At 45.5% G+C, this 24014-nt stretch overlaps 1 protein-coding gene across 4 annotated transcripts in view; it reads left to right on the top strand.

Moving 5' to 3' along the window:
• Window positions 1-23312, top strand: part of SYT6 (synaptotagmin 6) — a 159721-nt gene extending 136409 nt beyond the window's left edge. For all 4 annotated transcript variants that reach the window (XM_039533168.1, XM_039533167.1, XM_039533166.1 and 1 more), the window contains 4 exons: window positions 6812-6932; window positions 9412-9583; window positions 10300-10450; window positions 22382-23312. In XM_039533168.1, coding sequence (XP_039389102.1) covers window positions 6812-6932; window positions 9412-9583; window positions 10300-10450; window positions 22382-22453 — 516 coding nt within the window. In that variant the 3' untranslated portion in view covers window positions 22454-23312. The remainder of the gene's footprint in view (window positions 1-6811; window positions 6933-9411; window positions 9584-10299; window positions 10451-22381) is intronic.
• The last annotated feature ends 702 nt before the right edge of the window (window positions 23313-24014 follow it).

Here is a 24014-nt window from a genome sequence, read left to right as displayed (position 1 = left end):
TCTATCCTACCTGTCCTGGAAGGTGGTTTTTCTTGTGGCCATAACCTCGGCCAGAAGGGTCTCTGAACTCACAGCGTTGACTTCCGAGCCCCCCTACATATTTTTTTATAAACACAAGGTGCAGCTACACCCTCCCCCAGCATTCCTACCCAAGGTAGTCTCACACTTTCATGTAAACCAGGACATATTTCTACCGGTATTCTTTCCTAAACCTCATGCCAGCAACAGAGAGTGAGTGATCCATTCTCTGGAGTTCAGGTGTGCCCTAGCCTTCTACATTGAACCCACAAAGCCATTTCGTAAGTCACCACAGCTCTTTATTGCAATCACCAAAAGGATGAAAGGGCTTCCCATCCTGTCCCACTGCATCTCATCGTGGATCGCGTCCTGCATCAGAACATGCTAAGATTCCAGCCCCAGCATTGACGGCACACTCCACAAGCCACTGCATTCCTCACACAAGTCTCTATTCAGGACATATGCAAGGCAGCAACATGGTCTTCCGTCCACACCTTCACGTCGCGCTATGCCATCACCCAACAGGCGAGGGATGATGCAGTCTTTGGCAGGGCAGTCCTGCAATCAGTGAACTCTGACCCCTCCTCCATGGAAACTGCTTGGGAGTCACCTATTGGAATGGACATGAGCAAACACTCAAAGAAAAAAATGGTTGGTTACCATCTTGTAACTGTTGTTCGAGATGTGTTGCTCATATCCATTCCAAATCCTGCCCACCTCCCCTCTGTCAGAGTATTCCGGCAAGAAAGAACTGAGCAGGCGGCAGGTCAGCAGTGTCCTATATACACTGCCATGAAGGCATCTATGTGGCCCCACCCCTGCCACGCCCCATTCCAACCCCTTCCCCAAATCCCTGGCCCCACCTCCTCCCCCTCTCCCAGCATGCCACCAAACAGCTGTTTGGTGGTGGTCGGGGGAAGCGCTGGGAGGTAGATGGAGGAGTGGGGATGCGGCACGCTCAGGGGAGAGGAGGAGGACGTTGGGTGAGGGGAACTTGGCTGCCACCCACTAATTTTTCTCTGGGGGTGCTCCTGCCCCAGACCACCCATGGAGTTGGCACCTATGCAGCTAGGGTAAAACCTTCTGATGATTATGCATGTGGTGTGTGCACACCTGTTGGAATAGACATGAGCAACACATCTCAAAGAACAACAGTTACGAGATGATAAGTAACCATATTTTTCTTACAGGGAAAGTGAGAGGCAGGGATGGGCCTTTCTACAACAAAGGAGAAGATTTTCAGCATCCTAAGGAAAATGTATCTGTCTGTATGTATGGAAACAGAAATAATTCCTCTTTGGTTTTGTTTTGCTTCTTCAGAAATAAGATCATCAGACCTGATAATTCTTTCCAAGCCCCCCCCCCAGGGTGTTAGGTCTCATTGAACAGGTATCAATAGGGGCGGTGAGCCATCAAGGCCAGCATCCTAGCACCGAATTCTGAGTGAACGAGAAACTGATGCTTTCACAATTTGCAATTCAATATGACGCTATCAATTTGTCTCATTTAGACTCTTACCACAAACAGTGCCAGCTTTTCCAGTGATATGAAAGGTGTTAATGTGAAGGCGCACATTAATGTGTCTGATTATTGTCTGAAAAAGCACAGTATTAAGTCAGCTTTAATTGCAACTTGCTGTTAGCACATTGAATTAGGTAAGTTAAAGTGAGTTGCGCTGGTTAATGTGAGCTATCCAAGTGAGGCTGTGTAAATGCTATCCTTCCAACAACTCATTCTACATGATTGAGAAGAAAGGTTGCAGGTTACCTTCTATCCAGATGCAGAAAATCTCATCTCTTCCTTATGAAGATCCAAATCAGGACATGGAGAAAGATGGTGTTACAGAAACTGTGCAAGAAGAAGAGAAGCTGGTTGTGCAGGGCACTTTCTCCAGGGTGAAATGTTTGCTGGCATTGAGGGACGGCCAAATGCTGACTAACCACCTAAGAAGCAGTGCGGAAGCCTGATGCTGGCCCTTGGCACAGGGTGAATTTTGCCCTCTGTGAGGATTGGGGATTTGGTATAATCTCAAATGCTAAATCAAAGTGACTCTTCCAAGGAAGGCCTCCAGGCGTTCAGAAAAACCCTCCTCTCATTCTGTTCATCCTTTGCATGCTGTTCTGGGCCTGCAGTCAACCCCCCCGTTCCCCCCTGGAAGAAGGAAATGGGCTTTTTGGGGAGTCTTAACAGATGCCATATATTGGACAGTTTGTGTTCTCTGAAGCAAACCCTGTAAACTAGGAATTCATGTGCCAACAAATGCCAAAAATAAAGGGCCTTCCATTTTCACATCTCTTCCAGAAAATACCCTGTCTTGCATCAGGTGTTTCCACAAGTACTGCAAAGAAACAATGTAACGGAGGTGGTAAATTCACATTCTGTAGGCATTTATTAACCCTAAACATTTACATAAAGCGGTGAAATCCTGTTGCTCACAGGATGTAGTGTGAGCTGTGCAGCATGCAGTGCTGTTGAGAGGGGACATCGGCAGTAATTTATAGACTGTTTTTAGAATCCAAGCATGGAGTGCTAGACACTTTCCAAACACTCCAGACTTGGTCCCTGCTTCAAGGAGCTCACAATCTAGGGGAAGGTCAGCCCAAGGAAAAGCTTTCCAGGTTCATTGGCCCAGAGCAGCATCCCAAAAGCCAATGGAAACACTCAGAACAGCGATTTCCTTTATTGCGCACCCCTCACACCATGGTTTCCCAGCACTTTGCAGACAATAACTTTATTAAGCCTCAGCATCCCTGGGAGATGGGTCCCTATTGTACTAATGGGGAAGCAGATGTGCTCGCTGTCTCAATTACATCTGGGAACTACCAATATGTGAGGCTGGCTGTTGGGTCCACACCCGCTTTTAAACTAGCCCCTGCAGATTTGGTGATTTACTTATACTATATTGTTTTATGGTTTGGATGCGGACTTGCAGCCTCTGCCTCCTCTGAATGCCAGGCTCCAAGTCTTGGGGATACTGGTGTCACAGGAGGCAATGGCTCTGGTACGTGTTCTTCTGCCTTGTTTAGCTCTGCTGGCTCAAGTCTCTTCTCGAAAGAAGCATTGGTTAGGTGAGGTTACAAATGAGTCTGAGTGACTGACGAACACATCCCAGTAGCTCTGTTTGTAGCCAGCTTCCTCACTGCTGACACTTAGCTTGATACATAGGGGCAGGTGGCCCATCAGCAAACCCAGCAATGCTGAGGAAAGAATGCATGCTTTTGGCAGTGCAAGCCGGGCTGGAAAGAACAATGTTTGGAGGTCTGCATCAGCTCCCTGGGTCTCTTAATTTGCAAAGCATCTCCTCAGTTGTGAGTTATTTAGTATGCTCCAGTTTCATGCATTACTGTACAATAAGGATGTAGTGGATCCAGAGATGTCTCTGATTCTCTATAGGACACAACACATGTCATTGTTGCAACTCTGTTTTTCAGCCACCAGAATCCTCTTTGTATCATATTGCCTTCCTCCCCTGGCATGGATTGTCAGCGGGGCTGGAAACCAGGAACTTGAGAGCTGCACCAGACTTCTCACTGCTTCAGCTAGAGAAGCAGCTCCATTCAGAGTCCAAGGCCAGCATGGACCATTGACCATCTGTCTGACCTCCCCGTATCGCACAGGCCAGAGACCTGCCCCACAATCCTTCTGAGAGCAGAGCTCTCAGAAAAACGCCCACTCTGGATTTTAAAATTGCCTGTGATGGAGAATCCACCACAACCCTTGGTAAATTGTTCCATGCATAATTACCCACACTGTGGGAAACACACGCCTTACTTCCAGTCTGACTCTGTCTGCAAGATTGAAGAGCCCATTATTAAATATTTGTTCCCCGTGTAGATACTTATAGACCATAATCAAGGCAGCCATTAACCTCCTCTTTGTTAAGCTAAATAGATTGAGCTCCTGGAGTCTAACCCTGTAAGGTGTGTTTAAGTGGTAGCAGTAGTAAACTGTTGCCTTCTAGTGGCCCAGCCACTAGAGGGGAGATGTTGCCATTCTGCCAGTTCTATACTGCTCCTCCCAAGATAACTGAGCTCTTTTCAACTCTACCAACAAGTCAGTGCTTCTCCTGAAAGGAGCCACAACAGCAGGCTTCCTTCTGCCTCTATTCTGAGCCAGCTCCCCCATCATCATTACTAAGGAGCAAGAGCCTTTGAAAAGCGAATTACAATCTGGAAGTTCCAAACACAATGCTCTTCAGAAATTAAATTAGAAGCATTAGGCTGTTGATCAAGTGCATGCTCCTCTTCATGCCCAACATATGGACATCTCTCTCTCCCCCTCTCCCCAAATCTTCTTCAGAAGTACACATTGCCATGCTGTCTGGAGTTGCCAGGGCGACTACTCTCCAATCACATAAAGCCTCTCTAGTTGGGATAAAAAAGAGGCCAAAACGTATGGTGCCCCTTTACAAAAGACCAGATAGACAAGGTGAGCCGACTGGCAGATTTACTGCCTGGCAATTTCCTCAGCAGAGGAAGATTAGGTTGGAATTTAAAGGCAAAGTTCTAAAAAGCTAAATACTCAGAGATGAGGGCTTGTCAGGCTCTTTGCTCAGTTCTTAGTCCCCATTCCTTGTATTTGCTGAGAAACCTCATTTACCCCATCCATACCTATAGCAACTAATGAGCTCTCTGTCTGTGCAGGTGAGGGTTAGCTAGAAGTAGTCTGTGGACCTGTTCACATCCTGTTTCATGAGCATACAGGTAGCAAGATTTGGGTGTCTTGGTGTTTAGACGTAGGGAATGAGCAGAGTCCAGTAAATGGAAGAGAAGCCTGGGAAGATCTGTGATTGAATGATGATTGTCACATTGGCAGCCCTTCCCTGAGGCCCTTTAGAAGCACTATCTGCAAATGGATAGGCTTTCCACTAGCAGCCATGAATAATGCAGCGTGATTGCAAGAGTTGATTAGAACGAACTATTCTGGTAAAACCCTCTGCTGGGAATTGGGCTCCATTGTAGAAATACTGTGCATTAGGCAGACTAATACGCTCATTCAGATCAAACCCAAGCTAAGTGTAATGCTGTGGTGTGCAGCTGATGGCACCTTGCTGAGCAAGGAGGAGTAGTGGTGTTCTGTGGGAACCACCACCACAGTGATACGGGGGCAGTTCCGTGGCTCTGTGAGGAACAATCTCCCAGCTAATAGCAAGTTTGCTCATGACACCCCAAATGATACAGCACTAGGGCAAGATGATCTACTAGGCCAGTGAAACCGAATCAGGAAGGCAAATGAAAATCACATTGCATCACATCCAGAGGGTGGTATGTGAAGCATGTTCATAATGGCCTGTAGTCTGTGCTTTGTTCCAGGCTGTCCACAATGCAGCGTCACATCAGTTAATGAGATTGACAAATAGCATAATGTGCAGCAGTCCTGCCCAAGAAAAGTAGTGTCAAGGGTTGCTGTCATGGTGACAGGCATCTCCCCATCTGTGTGGTCAGGGTACTGGATTAGGCATCAGAAGACCTGGGTTTTGTTCTCAGCTTTGCCACCGAGCTGCTGGGTGACCTTGGGCAAATCACTTCCTTTTCCCGGGCCTCAGTTTCCCCTCCCAGTCTGTGTCCATCTTGTTTGTTTAGACTGAAAACTGTGGGGAAAGTGCCGTTCTGACTAGATTCATGGGCAGTGCCCAGCACAATGGGGCCCTAATCTTGGCTGGGCCCTCCAGGTGGTGCTGTAATGCAGCGTATGGATAGGGTCCGAGGCTGCGGCCTAGGGTCCCAGGCAGCATCTCAGCTCAGTTAGAATACAGGGTTTTTTAGCCGACTAAAGCTGTGCTTGGCCTGGCCTGAGATTTTTAATGGCTGTATAATGGCTGCTCCTTGATGTCGGGTGCTTAGCGTGGGGTTTTGTACAACGGTTGGAGTCAGAAAAGATATAGCATCTGTTTAAAATGAGATTTCGGAGCCGCTGACTTAAATACAATCCAGTTTGCAAGGATTCATGAACAGTGAGGCTGAGCTGATAGTGTTACCTCTGTACATCCACCGCCCCTCCCAAACGTGGGGGTCCCGGCTCATTACACTCCATAAATGATTTAATTAAGTTGGCAGGGCAGATGTGTAAGGATGTGCCTGAAGAAAGGGAGGGGTTCCATCGCCACCTAGAGGAAGTCTAGTGAACCTCGTTCAAATGGCTGTGGAAAAGCATTTACCACAATAAGATGAGTTGACTCATTGTTGAGAAACTAAAAATAAAACCAGTGTATGGGTCTGAGCAGCGGTGGTAGGGGGGTGGGGGGAATGTTGAGCCCTTTGTATCAGTTAGTAAAACAGAACGAGGGAGGCAAGCTGGTTCAGATGAAGAAAGTGTGAATCCTGGGCAAAGGCTCAACTTCCCAAGTCTCTGCCCACTAGCCAAAGAGGCCTGTGTCCTGAAGCATTGTTGGAATCATGGTATCTGTCTTGCCCCTCACATATTGGTGAGATAGAGAAACTTGGGATATGTTGCAATTTGAGCAGGAAGCTGACTGGTTTCTTTTTCACAAGAAACCTCAGTTGATCAGAGAATATTTGCAAAACTAGGATTTTTAAACAGGGCTGACTTCCCCAACAGATATTAACTCAGGAAAACAGCAGGCTTTTTAGTCCATGGTATCTAATTCAGGTGCACCACTAGCATTCAAAACGCATTTCCCAGAAGTGGGTTTCTGGGGTGAGAGAGAAGTGAAGCAGTTCTGAAGAGTGAAAAAGGAAAGAAGGATAAAAGAGTCAGAAAATGCAAAGGACGGACCTTGGTGCTTGGCTGGTTCTTACACACATCTAATGCTCTGTCTTCTCTTTTATTAAAGGAAAGCGTGGACCTGGGAGAGATCATGTTTTCCCTTTGTTATTTGCCAACTGCAGGTCGCCTCACCTTAACAGTAATTAAATGCAGGAATCTTAAAGCTATGGATATTACTGGCTACTCAGGTACGTGTGCATTTGCTCAAAGAGTTAGTGTCATTCCCTTTTACTCCCCCCACCTGGCAGCTTGCTGGCTTTGATGCTGTGCTAGTCTGTGGTGTTGCTGAGGTGCCCTGAGAAAGGGTGTGGGGTGTTTGTGTGCGCACAGATATATGAAGCTGTACTCACAAAACTTTAAACAATGAAACTAACTTGGAAAGCCAGCCCCAGGAGAGCGACAGGGGTGCACGACCCTCTCCGGAGCCACGCTCCACTTGGCCCGGGGAAGTGAGGAGGCAGTTACGGATCCTAATTCTCTGCTGGGCGTGCCATGCTGCATCACCAGTTACAACAGTGCGGTACTGGCAGATTGGAGCTCGGACACGTCCCTCCAGCTTCTCTCTGCACTCCTGGACACTGGGGGCTGGGGAATGATGCAGGCACTGGCTCCTGCAAGGGCATTCCCCTCCACGAAGGGAAATTTCTGCTAGCCACTTGCTGCCAGAATCTAGCCGTTTTGCCTGAATAATCTGACCTGTGATGAGTACAGGCATGTGACTGGGAATTCCACTACATGCACTGCCCTAGTGCTCCAGTGTGAGAGAGTTTAATCACCTAGCAAGGTTTTTGTGCATTCCTAGTTCCAAAAACCAAAATCTTGCCTGGGAACTCACCATGCACAAACACTAGTGTTTAACATGAAAGCCAGCCAAGTTTCTTACCTGGAGGTCTACAGAAGAACCTGAATTCTTCTGACAAACCTTTTAAGAAACAGTAATGCTAACTGAAGAGATCTCTGACCAGACTCAGATCTGCTCAAATGGAACCTGCTGCAGTGTGAAATGTCTGAGAATCCCATTTTCAGATGGAAGGCAGCTTTGTAGCTCTGCAATAACATGCTGTTTGTTTACTGCAACTTCCAAATGCATTGAGATTTCCCCAGCAGTCTACATAGCAACCAAGCTGTGCTCATAACTTACTCTGCCAAAACCAGCCACTGGTGAAGCAAGTGAGGTACAGCTGCCCTACCTCCTCTTTCCTCCCCCTGACGTTTCGCACCGAGAAAAAGGGCTTTTAAAGGCCGCTTCTTGCTATCAGGCCCCTGATGTGATGGCCAGTTATTTCCTCAACATGCAAACATGTCACTTAGACAATAAACTTGTATGTGCAAATTATGGAAACTTTCCTAGAGGATGGTCCTAGAAATAGGACATTTTTGGCTAAGATACAAAGGCATTTTGCTTTATCTAATTACTGTATGCTGAGTACCTGGGTGTCTCTCTGTCCCTGTCTCTCTCACTCCCCCCTCACCCCCCATCATACTGGCACTCATAGCTATGACAGCAAAAGATCTCTGTAAGTTAAGTTCCACTCCATATTTTGCTCTTCAAGGTGGCTGTGTTACATTTTTACTCTGTTCTACAAGTGCTGAAGTTGTCGTTTTGCTTCAGGAAATGTTTTAGGGTTGCTGTATTGTCAGATGCATTTGCAGATTCAGTTCAGCTCCATTGTGCTAGGAGCTGTACAAACTCGTAGGAAGACCAGGTTGTTTCACAAAAGAGCTGACAAAGTAAAATGACAAAAAGTAAACAGGGATTGAAAGCAGTGGGATGAAGGTGAAAACTGGCACACGGCAGGCTTGTTCTGTGGAACATTCCCTCCACTTTGAAATATAGCAAGGATTCTGTGGTAGGCACATGGCACCTTCCTGAGGTAACTTGGACACTGATGTATCAATGATGAAACCTAATGGGGGAAAAAGTACAAGGAAAGATTCTGTTCCCTGAAAAATTCTCCTTAAGAGACAGAGTTATTCTGAACTGATATAAACGGCAGTTGAACTGTCGTATTGTTGCAGAGAAATGAGTCATTGCTGCTCATTGGCAAAATGTATGTTGGGTCCCATTCTATTAGTTGGTCCACTACAGGATAATAGTCTACTACTTCTACCAGCTTCATGGAGTTACTCCTTTAGTTAAAGGGGTAGAAGGCTTTACTTTGGTGCTGAAGATCCTGGTTTCAAACCCTGCTGATGACCCATGTGAGCTGAGTTATTACACATTCATTTCCCAGTAGTGAATTGGTGAAGAGAGCAGTTCTTTGGGGGCCCCTCGTCCCCTTGGTCACAGTGGGTAGATTTCTGTCAGGTCAAATGTCTAATAATCATTGCTATAAGGGAAATTCGAGTGGGGTTCTTGTTCATGCCATTCCTGCATTGTATAGAACATGGGTTTAAATACATTTTCTTTTTCCAGCAAAAAAATAACCTCCCTTGTTTAATCTCAGTTTGCTGCTCACTCATGTTACTGAGCCCTGAGCTAGTGCTGTGGGACAGGAATTGGAATATTTGCAGGTAGGAGAGGGTGGAGTTTTTTTAATAAATTAGCTGAATGGAATGGCCTCTTATAAACATCCCACAGAGGTGGTGTTATGCATTGTATTTACCTCCTAGAGGACAAAATGATCCTCCATAAGCAGTAGGTTTTTCCCTTCCACTCTTCCTCAGATCCATATGTCAAGGTGTCTCTGCTTTGTGATGGGCGGAGGCTGAAAAAGAAGAAAACCACCATTAAGAAAAACACTCTTAATCCTACCTACAATGAGGCGATAATCTTCGACATTCCCCCAGAGAACATGGATCAAGTTAGTCTTCTTATCTCCGTCATGGATTATGATAGGTAGGTGGGCGTTTCTGGAGAGCAGAAAGAAAGGAAAATCCCATATGGCCTGGTTTTCCTGCTCCATTCCAAATCGCCTTGGTATTGCTCCCTGGATTACACAACCGGTTTGTGTCAACATGCGTCCCATAACGATGCATTGCAAACTGTCATGTATATTTAATGCTCTGGATAATTATGTTGCTAGAAACATGAGTACAATAAACCTGATCCTTAGCTTTTAAGTCATTTTCTTCTTGAATGAGTACAATATGCCCCGTAGCTGCAGAGTGTTGAGTGCATTTCATCTGAGCCATCATCCCTGTTAGAAGGCAAACTGCTTCCCCCAAAGTGGAGTGGTCAGTGTCTGAGGGATCCGTTTATTAATGAGCCCCAAGCACCTATTCTCATACCTCAGTTATCAGAACACGTGTCCATTGTGATCCTGCCTATTGACCTCATCTGGAGGTCAGCCCACATACTGAATCCCAAAAGGCCTGTGCTTGGATAAAACCATCAGCATGACTCTTATTTATATTTTGGTAGCTCCCAGAGGCCCAGCTGCAGTCAGGGCCCCATTGTGCTGGGAGCCGCACACATGTTGCAAGAGACAATAAGATATTGTCTTGGCAGTCCATAGGAAATTTCCAGTACTTGTAGGCAGTGTGGCTGTATAGGCAATGTGCACATGCCCTTTCTAGTCAAGATAATGACACCACTTTCCCATTGCCTTTCAGAGTTGGTCATAATGAGATCATTGGAGGTTGCCGTGTGGGGATCAATGCCGAGGGACTGGGCCGAGACCACTGGAACGAGATGTTGGCATACCCTCGCAAACCGATCGCACACTGGCACCCATTAGTGGAGGTGAAGAAATCCTTCAAAGAGGTGCGTGAAGTCACTTACTTCCTTTGACTGTGTGTGCCACGCATGGCTGAGCTGGTGCAAGGATTGCAAAAAGCTTCTACTCTCACTGGGGGAGTTTCTGAGATGGGCTGAGTGGAGCTTTTCGCTGGAGGTGGACCCCAGAGAACTAGCATCTCTGCTCTGGCTTGAAATAGTTCCTTGGGTTGGCAAGCAGGAGTGGAAAGAGATGGAATTTACAGATCAGCTTGGTTTTCTTTTTATATCTGAGAGAGAACAGACAGGAAAAGGGAACACTGCTGGGATCCAGAATAAATAGCCCAGGCATACCATGTTTCTACTCTTCATTTGTGCCCCTAAAAGATTTTTGTTGACTCATTCTCAAGCTTTTCCAGTAAACATATTCAGAGAGCATTTCATTGCATCTTTGTATCACTCAGTATGGTGACTGGACTTTAAAAGGTTGGACAACTTCCTGACCATCCACAAGTTTTCCCTTTCTGTTGTTCTCCATTTCCTCCCCTTTCTCATGCAGCCTCATGGTCTCCTTTGCTATATGTCTAATTTGGATGGTAAATGCCTGGGGGCAGAGGTGCAGTTGCCCGCCTGCACAGTGCCAGGCACATCAATGGCACTTTAGTGATGATAGACAAAGCCACCATCCATAGCTATGCCATCTAAAACAATAAAGACGATAATATCCCTGGCCGGGCCAGGATAGCATTCCCCTCCTATGCAGCATTGCCCAATGGCTAGGTGTGGTATAAGGAGTATTTTGTTGTCATCTGAAGTGTCAGGGATTAAGCTCTGCTGGAGGCCAGATGCTGGGCCCCATGGATCACAGCAGTGGCCTGAACTAGTGTGTGTCTGTCATAAGTAGTTAGTTAAGGGTTAAGGTCTACCTGTAAAGGGTTAACACAGACCTGGTGAAACACCTGACCAAAGGACCAATCAGGGAAGAGAATTTGAAAATCCCAGAGAGCGGGAACTTGGGTCTCTGTGTTCTTTGTTCTGAGTTCAACCAAGTCTGCTCATCTTTCTGAACTAATTTCTCCTATTCAAGCTAGTGAGTATTAGAAGAACTGGGTAATTGCATATAAGAATCCTGTGTCTGCAATTCTGTGTGTTTGCATTGATTATTTTTGTCTGTATTGTTTGTACTGAGGAACTGGGAGAAATTTCTCCAGGGATTAATAAGATTAGACCCTATGAATGTCTATCTTGGATTCATAGAGATTGTGTATTTTTTCTCTTCTTTCTTTTATTCTTTTAATAAACTCTTTTAAGTTCAGGACTTGGTTAAGTTCCTTACCTGTGGATTCAGGGAAGGAAGCTGTGGAGACAAGAGTTGTCTGATTTGAATCTGGGTTCAGGGGACAGGCAGTGCGTCAGACACGTTAACCTGACTGGTGGCGGGAGAATACCTGCGGGTCCCCACCTTTTGAACCCAGCTCAAAAAAGGGTGGGAGATCCATGACATGGTGGCAGTTTTCAGCTGGGCTACACTGAAGGAAGCTATTCTCTTCTTCTAGAGCAGGAAAGCAACCTGAGAGAAGAGTTGAGTTTACTAGTCTTCTGTTTCTAAGTGGTATTGTTAGAAGCAGTTTCAGCAGTTGGGCTGGAGGGCTGGAGGGAATTGAGTTTCCAGCAGGCTTTGTTGGAAGCAGTTTTTCTTTTGGGTTGCTTGGACAGGCAGCTTGAGGTAGAAAAGCACCTTAAAGAAAGTGTGTGCATTCCGGAGATAAGGAATCTCAAGACAGAGGGAAGCCACTGAGATTTTCACTAGTCTTTTCTTTAGATTTTCCTATTGCTCAAGTACAGAACAATGAGAGTTGCAAACACAATTTTTTATATATACAGGAACAAGTGACCAACTAGAGCTTGCTCGATTGCAAATAAAATCCTGGAAGCCAATGGCAGCCATGGAGGCAGAGCAGAAAGCCAGAGAGGCAGACCACATCAGACAAATGGAATTAAGAGAGAAAGATCTGGAAATCCAGAGGCAGCTCTGAAGTAGAGAACAGGCTAGCAGCATAATCCACCACCCATCCAAATTTAAGACCAATACATGATGGAGCTGAGGTCACAGCTCAGCGGACAATTATCCCTTGTGGCAGCTGAAATGCCTAGAGACCAGATGGACGACTTTCCACTGTTCCTAACCAAGGCCAGACTCAGAATGGGCATCACAGAAATGGAAACCAGAGATGTCATTTCCAGAGCACGCTGCTTACCTGAAAACACTATTTCTCATGGATATCAGGATCCAAGGTTTGATGATGGAGCAGTTCCTTGATGGTGTTCCTGAGAACATTAGACGCTACATCCAAGATGGTAAACCCAAAACTCTCACTGAGGCAGGAGAGATTGGAGCCAGATGGATGGCATCACAGTCACAGCCTACCTCTTCTTCTACCTCACCAGTTTCCAGTAAACCAACACAACCCCGTGACCCATCAGTGTGCGATGTTTTGGATGCAATGAACCAAATGCCCAAAGAACCTGAACCGGGTCCAACTCCTTGCACCTGCACACCAAGGAAACCGAATAGAGATCTCTCAATACCCAGTATGCTTTAGGAAACTTTAAACCAAAGTGACAGTTCGCCTTCATGTCAAAACCTGATTCTGTCCCCATGATTCTGGGCAACCACTTGGCCCATCACGTTGAGCCGCCAGAAACAGACTGTGTTACCAGAGACCCAGACAGAGGTGGTGGAACCGGATCCCAGGCCAACACCGACAGCAGCCATAGTTCATCCAGTCCCAGAACCTGAAATAACACCTCGTGGACCAGCGGAGGCGGTTCACAGTCAAAACAGAAACAATCTCATCACCTACATCTTCCAGGAGAAACTGTCTCCCTCTCCTCAGGAACAGTTCTCAGCTCCACTAAGACTTTTATACAAGGAAAGTCTTTATGGTGGACACCAGGAGGGCTGGCATCCTCAAAAACGGTTGCTAGTTATCATCCCAGTGGCCATGCTAAGACAGGTTGGGAAGGTCCTTCGACTGGGAGGATCGGTCTTGTGAGGTATGCCAAAAGGTAGGAAAACCTCAAGACCAGGTCAAGGCAGCCTCTCCAGCCACTTCCCATAATTGAGGTCCCATTTCAGCGAGTAGCTGTGGATATTATGGGTCCTTTCCCAAAAAGACCCCCAGAGGAAAGCAGTACATACTGACTTTTGTGGACTTTGCTACCAGATGGCCGGAAGCAGTAGCTCTAGGCAACACCAGGGCTCAAACGGTGTGCCAGGCCTTAACTGACATTTTTACCAGGGTGGGTTGGCCCTCTGAAATTCTTACAGATTGAACAAATTTCCTATCAGGGACCATGAAAGACCTGTGGGAAACTCATGGGTGCATCATTTCACCACCAAACTAATGGCCTAGTGGAACGGTTTAATGGAACATTGGGGCCATGATCCTCAATGAACACTCCAATAATTGGGATCTAGTGTTACAACAGTTGCTGTTTGCCTACAGGGCTGTTCCACATCCCAGTTTAGGATTCTTACCATTCGAGCTGGTGTATGGCCATGAGGTTAAGGCCATTACAGCTGGTAAAGCAGCAATGGGAGGGGTTTACACCCTCCAGGGACTAACATTCTGGACTTTGTAAGCAACCTTCAAAACACCCTCCGAGACTCTTGGGCCCTTGCTAAAGGTCTGGTATGATCGACATGCCAAGGAGCGGTCCTTCAAGTAGGAGACCAGGTCATGGTCTTGAAGGCGCAACAGGCCCATAAGATGGGGAAGGACCGTACATGGTCCAGGAGCGCCTGGGAGCTGTTAACTACCTCATAACATTCCCTGATTCCTCTTTAAAGCCTAAAGTGTTTCATGTTAACTCTCTAAAGCCCTTTTATCCCAGAGAATTACAGGTCTGTCACTTTACAGTTCAGGAAGGAGATGACACCGAGTGGCCTGAAGGTGTCTAAAGAAATGGTGGTGTGGAAGAGGTGACCCTCTCCACAACCCTGCAACGTCTGCAGCGTCAACAGATCATGTTCTCAGCCAACCCAGGACGGACTGAGCAAACCTGCCACTCCATTGACACAGGTAATGCTCACCCGATTAGGACCCCACCCTACAGGGTGTCACCTCATGCCAAAGTTGCTATTAAACAGGAGATTGACAACATGTTGGAGATGGGTATCATCCGCCCTTCTACCAGTGCATGGGCATCTCCAGTGGTTCTGGTTCCCAAACCAGATCAGACAACTATCCAATGCCACGCACTGATGAGCTATTGGAAAAGTTGGGACGTGCCCAGTTCATCTCTACCATTGATTTAACCAAGGGATACTGGCAGGTACCACTAGATGAAAAAATCTGCCTTCATCACCCATGCAGGGGTGTATGAGTTTACTGCTTCCATTCCCTGCCACCTTCCAAAGGCTGGTGGATGGTCTACTAGCAGGATTGGAAGACTGTGCAGTTGCATACCTCGATGATGTGGCCATTTTCTGATTCATGGCCTGAACACCTAGAACATTTGAAAATGGTTTTGAGCGCATCAGGCAGGCAGGACTAACTGTTAAGGCCAAAAAGTGTCAAATAGGCCAAAACAGAGTGACTTACCTAGGACACCAGGTGGGTCAAGGAACCATCAACCCCCTACAGGCCAAGGTGGAGGCTATCCAACAGTGGCCTGTCCCAAGGTCAAAGAAACAGGTCCAATCCTTCTTAGGTTTGGCCGATATTACAGGCGATTTGTACCACACTACAGCCCTGCTCCACTAACTGATCTGACCAGGAAAACCCAGCCAAATGCAGTTAAGTGGACTGATGAGTGTCAGGAAGCCTTTATCCAGCTTAAGGCGTGCTCATGTCTGACCCTGGACTTTGACAAACCCTTCCTAGTTACCACCGATGCATCTGAGTACTAATGCAGGAAGGACCGGATCACAACTTCCATCCTGTCGTGTTTCTCAGCAAGAAGCTGTCTGAGAGGGAAAGCCACTGGTCCGTCAGTGAAAAGAGTGTTACGCCATTGTGTATGCGTTCCAGCTACAAACCGATCATGCTGCACTAAAGTGGCTTCATACTAACAAGAAACAACAAAACTTATCAGATGGAGTTTAGCTCTCCAAGACTTTGACTTTGACATTCAACACATTTCAGGAGCTTCCAACAAAGTTGCTGATGCACTCTCTCGTGACAGTTTCCCAGAATCTAGTGGCTAAAGTGTTCTTTACATGTTATATGCTTAGTAGTATATGTAATAGTGCATGTGTTTATTACTCTGTTGGTTTTGCAGTTTAGGAGGAAATCACTGCCAGTGCTCCCACTGTTGGTGATTTTCATAAGTAGTTAGTTAAGGGTTAAGGTCTACCTGTAAAGGGTTAACACAGACCTGGTGAAACACCTGACCAAAGGACCAATCAGGAAGAGAATTTGAAAATCCCAGAGAGCGGGAACTTGGGTCTCTGTGTTCTTTGTTCTGAGTTCTTAACCAAGTCTGCTCATCTTTCTGAACTTATTTCTCCTATTCAAGCTAGTGAGTATTAGAAGAACTGGGTAATTGCATATAAGAATCCTGTGTCTGCAATTCTGTGTGTTTGCATTGAGTATTCGGAATTTTGTCTGTATTGTTTGTACTGAGGAAAAGGAGAAATTTCTCCAGGGATTAATAAGATTAGACCCTATGAATGTCTATCTTGGATTCATAGAGATTGTGTATTTTTCTCTTCTTTCTTTTATTCTTTTAATAAACTCTTTTAAGTTCAGGACTTGGTTAAGTTCCTTACCTGTGGATTCAGGGAAGGCCACTCTGTGGAGACAAGAGTTGTCTCCAAGCAGAGAGAGAGCAGGAGAGGAGGGGAAGTGGGCTGCTTCCTGTGTGTAGAGATTCAAGGGATTTGAATCTGGGTTCCCCAGGGGAAGCTTGGGGGACAGGCAGTGCGTCAGACACGTTAACCTGACTGGTGGCAGCGAGAAGAAATCCTACCCTAAGGGTTAGGGTGGGGGGAGAATACCTGCGGGTCCCCACCTTTGAACCCACAAGCTCAAAGTGGGGGTGAGATCCCATGACAGTGTCCATTGAAACCTGGTCTCCTATCATCAAGACGCTTTAGAATCCCGTAAATCAGGAGTGACCTCTATGAAGTCAGTAGTGTAAAACTGGTGCAAGTCAGACTAGAATCATACCCAGAGTCATCTCTGATACGGAATTTTTTTGACAATAGCAGTGACTTTGGGTGGTGAGCTGTGCTGTGAAATATACCACTCAGACGAAAACTGCAGTATGTCTCGCAGCCCCTCTGGCAGGAACATAGGAGTTATTCCTGTCTGCTGGGCTGGGATTTAGTGGCTCCTAAGTTTCAGGATAAATATGCAGTATTCAGTGATCCATTAGCCAGGAAGCTTAACCTCTGCAGTCTCAGTAGCAGCCGCACAGCACCTGGTTCCAGCTGTCATGTCTGATGCAGGAGGATAGAATCTTTTCTCCATTTAGTAGTTTGCATGATTTTATTCCATTATATTTAAGACCCGGCTGGGTTGCAGTTTCAAGGCTCAGTTCCTATAACATTTCTGGTAACAAACAAGGAAAAATTCAGTTATTTACAGGGAAAGTCAAAGAAACAGGCACAATATGAAACCCACTTAAAATGGAAATCAAAATCCACTGCTGGGCCACCTAAATGTTGAAAACAAAAATCAAATGCATCATTTCACCCTAATGCTGGGCAAATCAGGGGTTCAATTACAAAAGCCCAGCATCATTGAGTCCTGTATTCTTGCCACAACCCACGGCACAGAGCCAGCAAGCAAATGGTCCCTTTTATTGGCCTATTTTTAGCTCGCCTGTGTGCAACGCTTTTGTACAGGAGCGCGTCTAAAAACCAAATAACAAAACACAACGAAAAACCCACCAGAGTCCCAAGCCACAGTTACTGGGGAAATGTTTTTTCTATTACAGTAAATATAGACAGTCTTGTAAGAGAGTTTAGGGTCAAGGTGTCTTTGATTTAATCTCCCTCTGAGCATAAAAATAGCTCTGCTGCCCCCCTGCTGGATCCACCAATCACTTTCCTACCGAGGATTCTCGGGAGGTCAGGACACGATCCTTGCGTAAAACACAGGGGTAAGGATATTAAACTCTAGAAAATGCCTTGATGAATTTTGGTGGGAAGTTGTTATCCTTAGCTGCTTCATCCCTGCACATCCCCCTCCTCCCACTCCTTAATGGGCTGTTGTGTGGTGTTGGGCATCACCCACTGTCATGTTCGCATACGTCAATTCACAGAAAACGAGGTGGGTGGCAAATGAAAGGTTTTTCCTATAACTGGCGGGTACCCTGTTCCCAGAGCTTGCCAGCAGGTGTGCCTTTTCAGATCTTGCGTGGGCAGCTGAGCTTTCCAACAAGGGAGCTAATCGACTCGATTCTCATAATGTACAGTCTTAGCAAAGCTGATGACTCAGATCTCTGGTCACACTTCTCAAGACGGAGGCACTTGTTTGAGATGTCACTATGCAGTGAACTTGATACGCATCACCTGTGTCATAAGATCCTTTGGTGAAAACACCTAGGCAGTGTAAATTGTCACAATAAAGCAGCTGCTGTCTTCCCCCTCCTGCCCTCGTTGGGTGAGCTTACTTTGCATTATTGTGGGGAACAGTAATGACCAGGCTATTCGGGGAAATGTCACTATTAGGAAGCTTCCATTAGAATATGCAAGTTCTGGATTCTCTTCTCTCCGTCCCCCAGGTGTGTTCCCTCTAATGATGAGGAATATCAACAACTTTAGAAAGAAATGGAACAATCTGTCATGTGACAGTTCCTTTCTAATTTCAGACCTGGTTTTTAAGTCAAAAGCAAGGAAACCAATTTGAATTCTTTTTTTAAAGTGATCTGAATTGCAAAACAGAAAATTGTGTCAGCCGGGGTGAATTTGAAGTTATTTATACCATTCCGTTCTGTATGTCTTTCCTCCCCTCCTCTCAGATAAAGCTCCTGCCCGTCTCATCTTCCTTTCCCAATTCGACTGCACATGTGCAAAATGAAGAGGTCACTTTCTTCTGGGCAATGTAGAATTCCTTGCTAATTGTTATACATTCTCTAATCTGCACTCAACTAGTGCCTGTTTTAGGGGGAGGGGCAGAAATCTGTCTAAAAGGTGCTCCTGTCACACTTTGGACTTAGAATAAGATCACAGGCCTCAAATAAATAATCAGAAAAAGAGACTTTCCTTGCCAGGAAGGACTCTTTCTTTAATGAAATGAATTAGTCCCTCCCCCAGGTTTCCTCTCCTCCAAGGCTGCTGCTGCCCATCCCTGTACAGTTCCAGCTGCTGGTGTCTGTTCCAGACACAAAACTGCTCTATGGCTTCTCAGGGAAACTCTTCCAGGGTAGTGTAAATCCTGGAGTCCTCTTCCAGGGACCTCCTGCCTTTCCGTTGGTATTTCCTGACTATTCAACGAGAGGAACCTGTGTGCCGTATGGCCTGGTTCCCCCAGCCATTGCATCAGTCTTACACAGATGGCTCCCTGCAGGAATTGCACTGGAGTAGTAGAATGGTGAATCAGGCCTGAGTGTGCATGAGCCAAGATCTTGCTCTCCCTTTCCCTCTTTCATGGAGATGATCTGCAATGAACCATTGTCAATAGCCACAGCTCTGTTCACTCTTGTTTTGCTGCCAGTAAGTGAGAAGCTTGCACGTCTCTGGTGACATTCATTGAAGAATCTCAAAGCACTTTCAAGTCATTAATTACAGGCCCCTATTGGGTAAGGAAGTGTTATACCCCTTTCTCTGGATGAGCACAGACTGATTAAGGGTCTTGTCCACATTCACACATCAACTTCAACAGAGCTGGTCATGGAACCCAGGAATCCTGCTTTCCAGTGCCTTGCACTAATCAGTACCTAACACACGCTTCCTACAATCATCAGCACATGGCTAAAGAACCAACACGCTGATCCATTTCTGCCAGGACAGTTCAGCATCTGATGAGTTTCCCCTTGCAGTACTAGGTGTGCTTCAGCCATTCCAATTCCTTTCTCATGCCTTGCTGTCTCCCTCAAAATACTTCCTGACATCAGTCAGGATCTTTAGGTGCCATGTTTACAGGAAGAGATTTTTAAAAATCAGACTATTTTTATGAACATTAAAGGGAACAGTGAAAAGTGGAGATTTGTCTCTGTTACAGAGGAAAGAAGAAAGCTCTATCTTGTCTCCAGTGCATCTCCAATGTTACAAGGCAGTTTTGTCATTCAGCACTTGGGCATTTATTTGTTTTAAAACTTTTTTTTTTCTGGAGAAATAATTTAACTTCACCAGGAGCAGGATCAAGTCCATAATGAAGGACAACTGCTCATCTTTAAAGATATGCAAAGCCAATCTCCTCTAGTCCTTTGAGTCCATCTGGCCTTCCAAGAACTGACACTTCCCTGGCTGCTGTTACAGAAAGAATGACTCACTTCTCTAATTAAGAGAAGGGAAAATATCCTGAGGTTTCTCAAGACACATAGGTCACTTGACCCTGGTCTCACTAGAGCTTCCTTCACTGTTAAGAATAGATAACATTATCATTGAAAAAGCAGGAGAAATGCTGCAATGGCACATCCTAAACTCTACCAAGAGCTTATTTCTGGAGTAATTTCTGATGGCCCATCTTTTTTGGAGGTAATTCTACCATTGAGATTACATCTGCGTCGTGTGTTCCTCTGGAGCTTTAGGTTGTAGTGAACAGCCTGGCAGCAGTACTGCAGAATGACTTTACCTGAAGGTACCCTATGTCTGAGAGACAATTCTTGGTTCTTAACACAGTACTTTCTGCTGACTTTTAATTAAATACCCACTGTGCTGTATAGTGGGTTGCTTTGGAAATGAAAAATGTCTGGTCTCTTTGAGGAGAAGGAATAAATGCCAACCCTTAACCCCCCAATTCTGCCCCAGCCTCCCCAGAATGAGTATTTGTACAGATAAGTCATGAAAGCAGGTCGTCTGCTGCTGGCATAATGCTAGCTTTACATTAATCTGAGTGTTGAGTGTACCCTGAACAGGCAGAGCTGAGCCAAGATGGGCAACGGCCAGCACACCTTCCCCTGTGACCTGCTCAGCATTGACTGGAGACCTTACAATCCAGCCAGGCATAGCTGTGTGTTAGCACATCCGAACCACTCGGGCAGATGGACTGTGCCCATTGCAAAGCACGTGGGGAGTCCTGGGAAATTCCCCCCCATGCAAGGAGCCATCCCAAGGCCTATGCAACCCTGATGTCCCCCTTGCAGCCCTCTGGTTTTTAGTGTTCATGACCCTTACATGGAAGCAGGATTTTTGAGCATTTCTCTCTCTGGTTGGTCACTATCATGTTCCCACCATCATGCCCTTCCCCTAGACTGACTCAATCGTCTCACTGATGGACCTGGACTGAAGCAAGCATTTATTTTCTAAAGAGAAAAACAGGGAAAGAATGAATGAACTCTTGCAGGCCAGCGAGTGTGTTCAGGTGGCGTGTCTTAAACAGGATCTTTGGAGCCAGCCATCCTACACACAGGGATTCCATAGCTCTGATCTGCCATCCTGAGCTGGTGGCATAGCAGAGTACGGGAGAGAACTGCACATGGAAGGGACAGTGTCTCCAGGGTAGCAAGCGATGGGTGCAAGGCCTGATTGGCCACAGCTCTGCACCTCGGCGCACCATTTATACCTGTGCAAAGTGGGTGTTCAATGAAACTGAATCCGAATTCTCCACCCATACACACTTCTCGTGGCATTTCCCCCACACTTTGCAAGGAATGAATTACTAGCCAGTTAGGGGCCAAAGCTGCAGTGACATCATGCGGACATGAGATCCACAGCCAGGTATTGAGCCACATTTGTTTCTCAGTGGCAGTAAACCCAGCCACTTGCAAGGTTTACACTGGGTCAGGGGAGCAATTCCTCTGGAACTTATCACAATTATTCTGAGTTTAAGTGAGTAACTGCACCTTTCAGATCCTACAGGGCATGTTGATTCCCCAGGGTCCTGTCTTGTGCATGCTTTCCATGGCACAGGGTGATTCACGTGCATGGGTGATAGTCGAGAGCATTGGTCCTCCTAAGCAGTGTAACATTCATGTTGTTTGTTTGGACTAGAACAGAGAAACCCTGTGGCAAAGCCAGTCAGTGGTGTGACTTTTGCCTGGATTTATTCATTTGCAGTGATTTGGTGCAAATCAGCTGGTGAATTTTGTCTGTTATGTGAACTTCATGCACTTTGAGCACTAATACTTACATGCAAAGATTTTTGCCGGCTCAGGAGAGGAGAGAATTGGTTTGGGGTGGACAGCGCTGCAACAGGAGCCAGGAGCAGGTGCAATGTGAAATACCATGTTCCCTGCAGTCTTTGGGAGATGCATGTAGTTTGTCATTTGCATTCAATAAAATGAGAGAGAAAGAGACTGGCAAGACCTCAAAAACTTGAGTGATATTGGTTTTAAAATACGCTAATAGCTCCAAGACAAATTGCTAATAATTTATGGTCTGAAGTCCCTGACAATGAAGTGTTTACGACATACTAACCTATCCATCCATCCCCAGTCTGATCTGATTTTCAATTTGAAAAATGGCTCTGGCACTGGGTCCTGTGGAGTCTCATCATCTCTCTTTACTGCAATGATTTAATTAACTTTGCTATAGTTCAATATAAAAAAAAAGTTGCATGCTAAAATGGGAAACAATCAGAGGGCAAATTTTCTCCAGCTAAGGTGCATGAACATGATTTATCTGATGCTCAGTCTCGGGACCGGGGTTCAGGATTACAAAAGTAATAAAATGCACTGGCAACCCCCCATAGGTGGTGTCAGGCAGGTATGGCTGCCACCAATGAGGTGTTAATGACCAAATGATGGAAGTAGACAATCATAAGCTAAACCCAATTCTACAGCAGATGAGACTGTGGAAAGTAGGACAATGGTTTTGACAAGGGAATGTGGGGAGAATAACGTGTTGCTTTTCTCTCCCATCAGTGGCAAGGCCGAGCAGCGAGCTTCGACAGCCAAGGCTCGTGTCCATCTCCTAAGCCACCTCCCACACCATGAGCCACCGAACCAGTGGACTAGAATGGGACTAAACAAAGTTCTTTTGCACTTGTCCTACACAGTCTGAACAACTTATTGCTGAGTGGCACCAGCGAGGCACTCCAGGCCTAGTTGTTCCAATGTAGGTAAAGGCAGAAGAAACGCTTTGTGGTCAAATTTGTCTTGGTTTGTTACGTCTCCCAAGGTGATGTTTGTGGCTTTCATTTTATGGATCTGCTGTCAGAGGAAGAAGATGGAACAAGACATGAGCTGGAAGGTTGGTCTGTAAAATAACCTGTAAAATGCTGGACCAGTACCAGAGATCTTCTCAGCCTCTCTGAACACCGATGACATGCCCCGGGGAAGAGGCATGGGGAGAAGCATGCGGCTGCATTTTCTGCCTCTGATTGGAACTGTATAAATAGAAGCCTTGATTAGACTTCATGTGACCAGTTCTTTATTATTGTGATCAATCTGAATTCAGCCACATGTTTACAGGTTTCTTATTCATGTAGAAATGTTCATGAGCCTTTCAAAGTTTGTGCCGTGTGTACCCCAAACTTCCTTCTGTGACGTATTAAAGATTTGTTGATTCCTCAGGGAAAATGATCCATTCTCTGTATCTGTATTCTCCCTAGGGCTATTTGCATGAACAGTTACGATCCTGTCTGCACCTGCTGCTCATTCCTCTGTGACATCATTTGTCTGATGTGGAGTGAAGAGGACTGTATTGACACAAGCAGGGTTCCGATGTGAGGTGGGAAATGGGTTATAGGAGCAGGTGAAAGTCTTGCATGAACACTAGATCTTTATTTTATAAATAGTCCTAGTAGTACAGCGTGAGAGAATACAGGGGAGCACAAAACATATAAACAAGTGGGGGGGGGTTTAAAAAAAATTTAAAAAAGCTTTTAAACTAGGGCTGTCAAACAATTTTAAAAAAATCACAATTCATCATGAGTTTTAAAAAAAAGTTGTGAATAACTGCAATTTTAATTGCACTGTTAAACAATACTAGAATGCCAATTGAAATTCAGCATGGAAGCATGTCCTCTGGAATGGTGGTGAAGCACAAACAGGTATACAAATGTGTAGCATATCGGGCATGTAAATATCTTGCAGTGTTACCTACAACAGTGACATGAGAATCCCTGTTCTCACTTTCTGGTGACAATGCTGCTTGCTTCTTATTTACAATCTCTCCTGTAAATGTAAATGAGCTTGTTTGTTTTAGCAATTGGCTGAACAAGAAGTAGGACTGGGTGGATTTGTAGGCTCTGAAGTTATACATTGTTTTGTTTTTGAAGGCAGTTATGTAAAATAAATTTCTATATTTGTAAGTTGCACTTTCACAAAAGATTACACTACAGTACTTGTATGGGGTGAACTGAAAAATACTGTTGTTTCATTTTACATGGCGAATATTAGTAATGTAATATAAAATGAGCACTGTACACTTTGTATTCTGTGTTGTAATTGATATCAATATATTTGAAAATGTAGAAAAAATCCAAAATATTTATAATAAATTTAAACAATAGATATCAATTTAACAGTGTAATTAAAACTGCGATTAATTACA

This window comes from Mauremys reevesii, linkage group 4 (genome assembly GCF_016161935.1).
Source record: "Mauremys reevesii isolate NIE-2019 linkage group 4, ASM1616193v1, whole genome shotgun sequence".
NCBI lineage: Eukaryota > Metazoa > Chordata > Testudines > Geoemydidae > Mauremys > Mauremys reevesii.
Note: the sequence above shows the minus strand (reverse complement) of the source record. Positions and strands in the feature narration are given on the sequence as shown.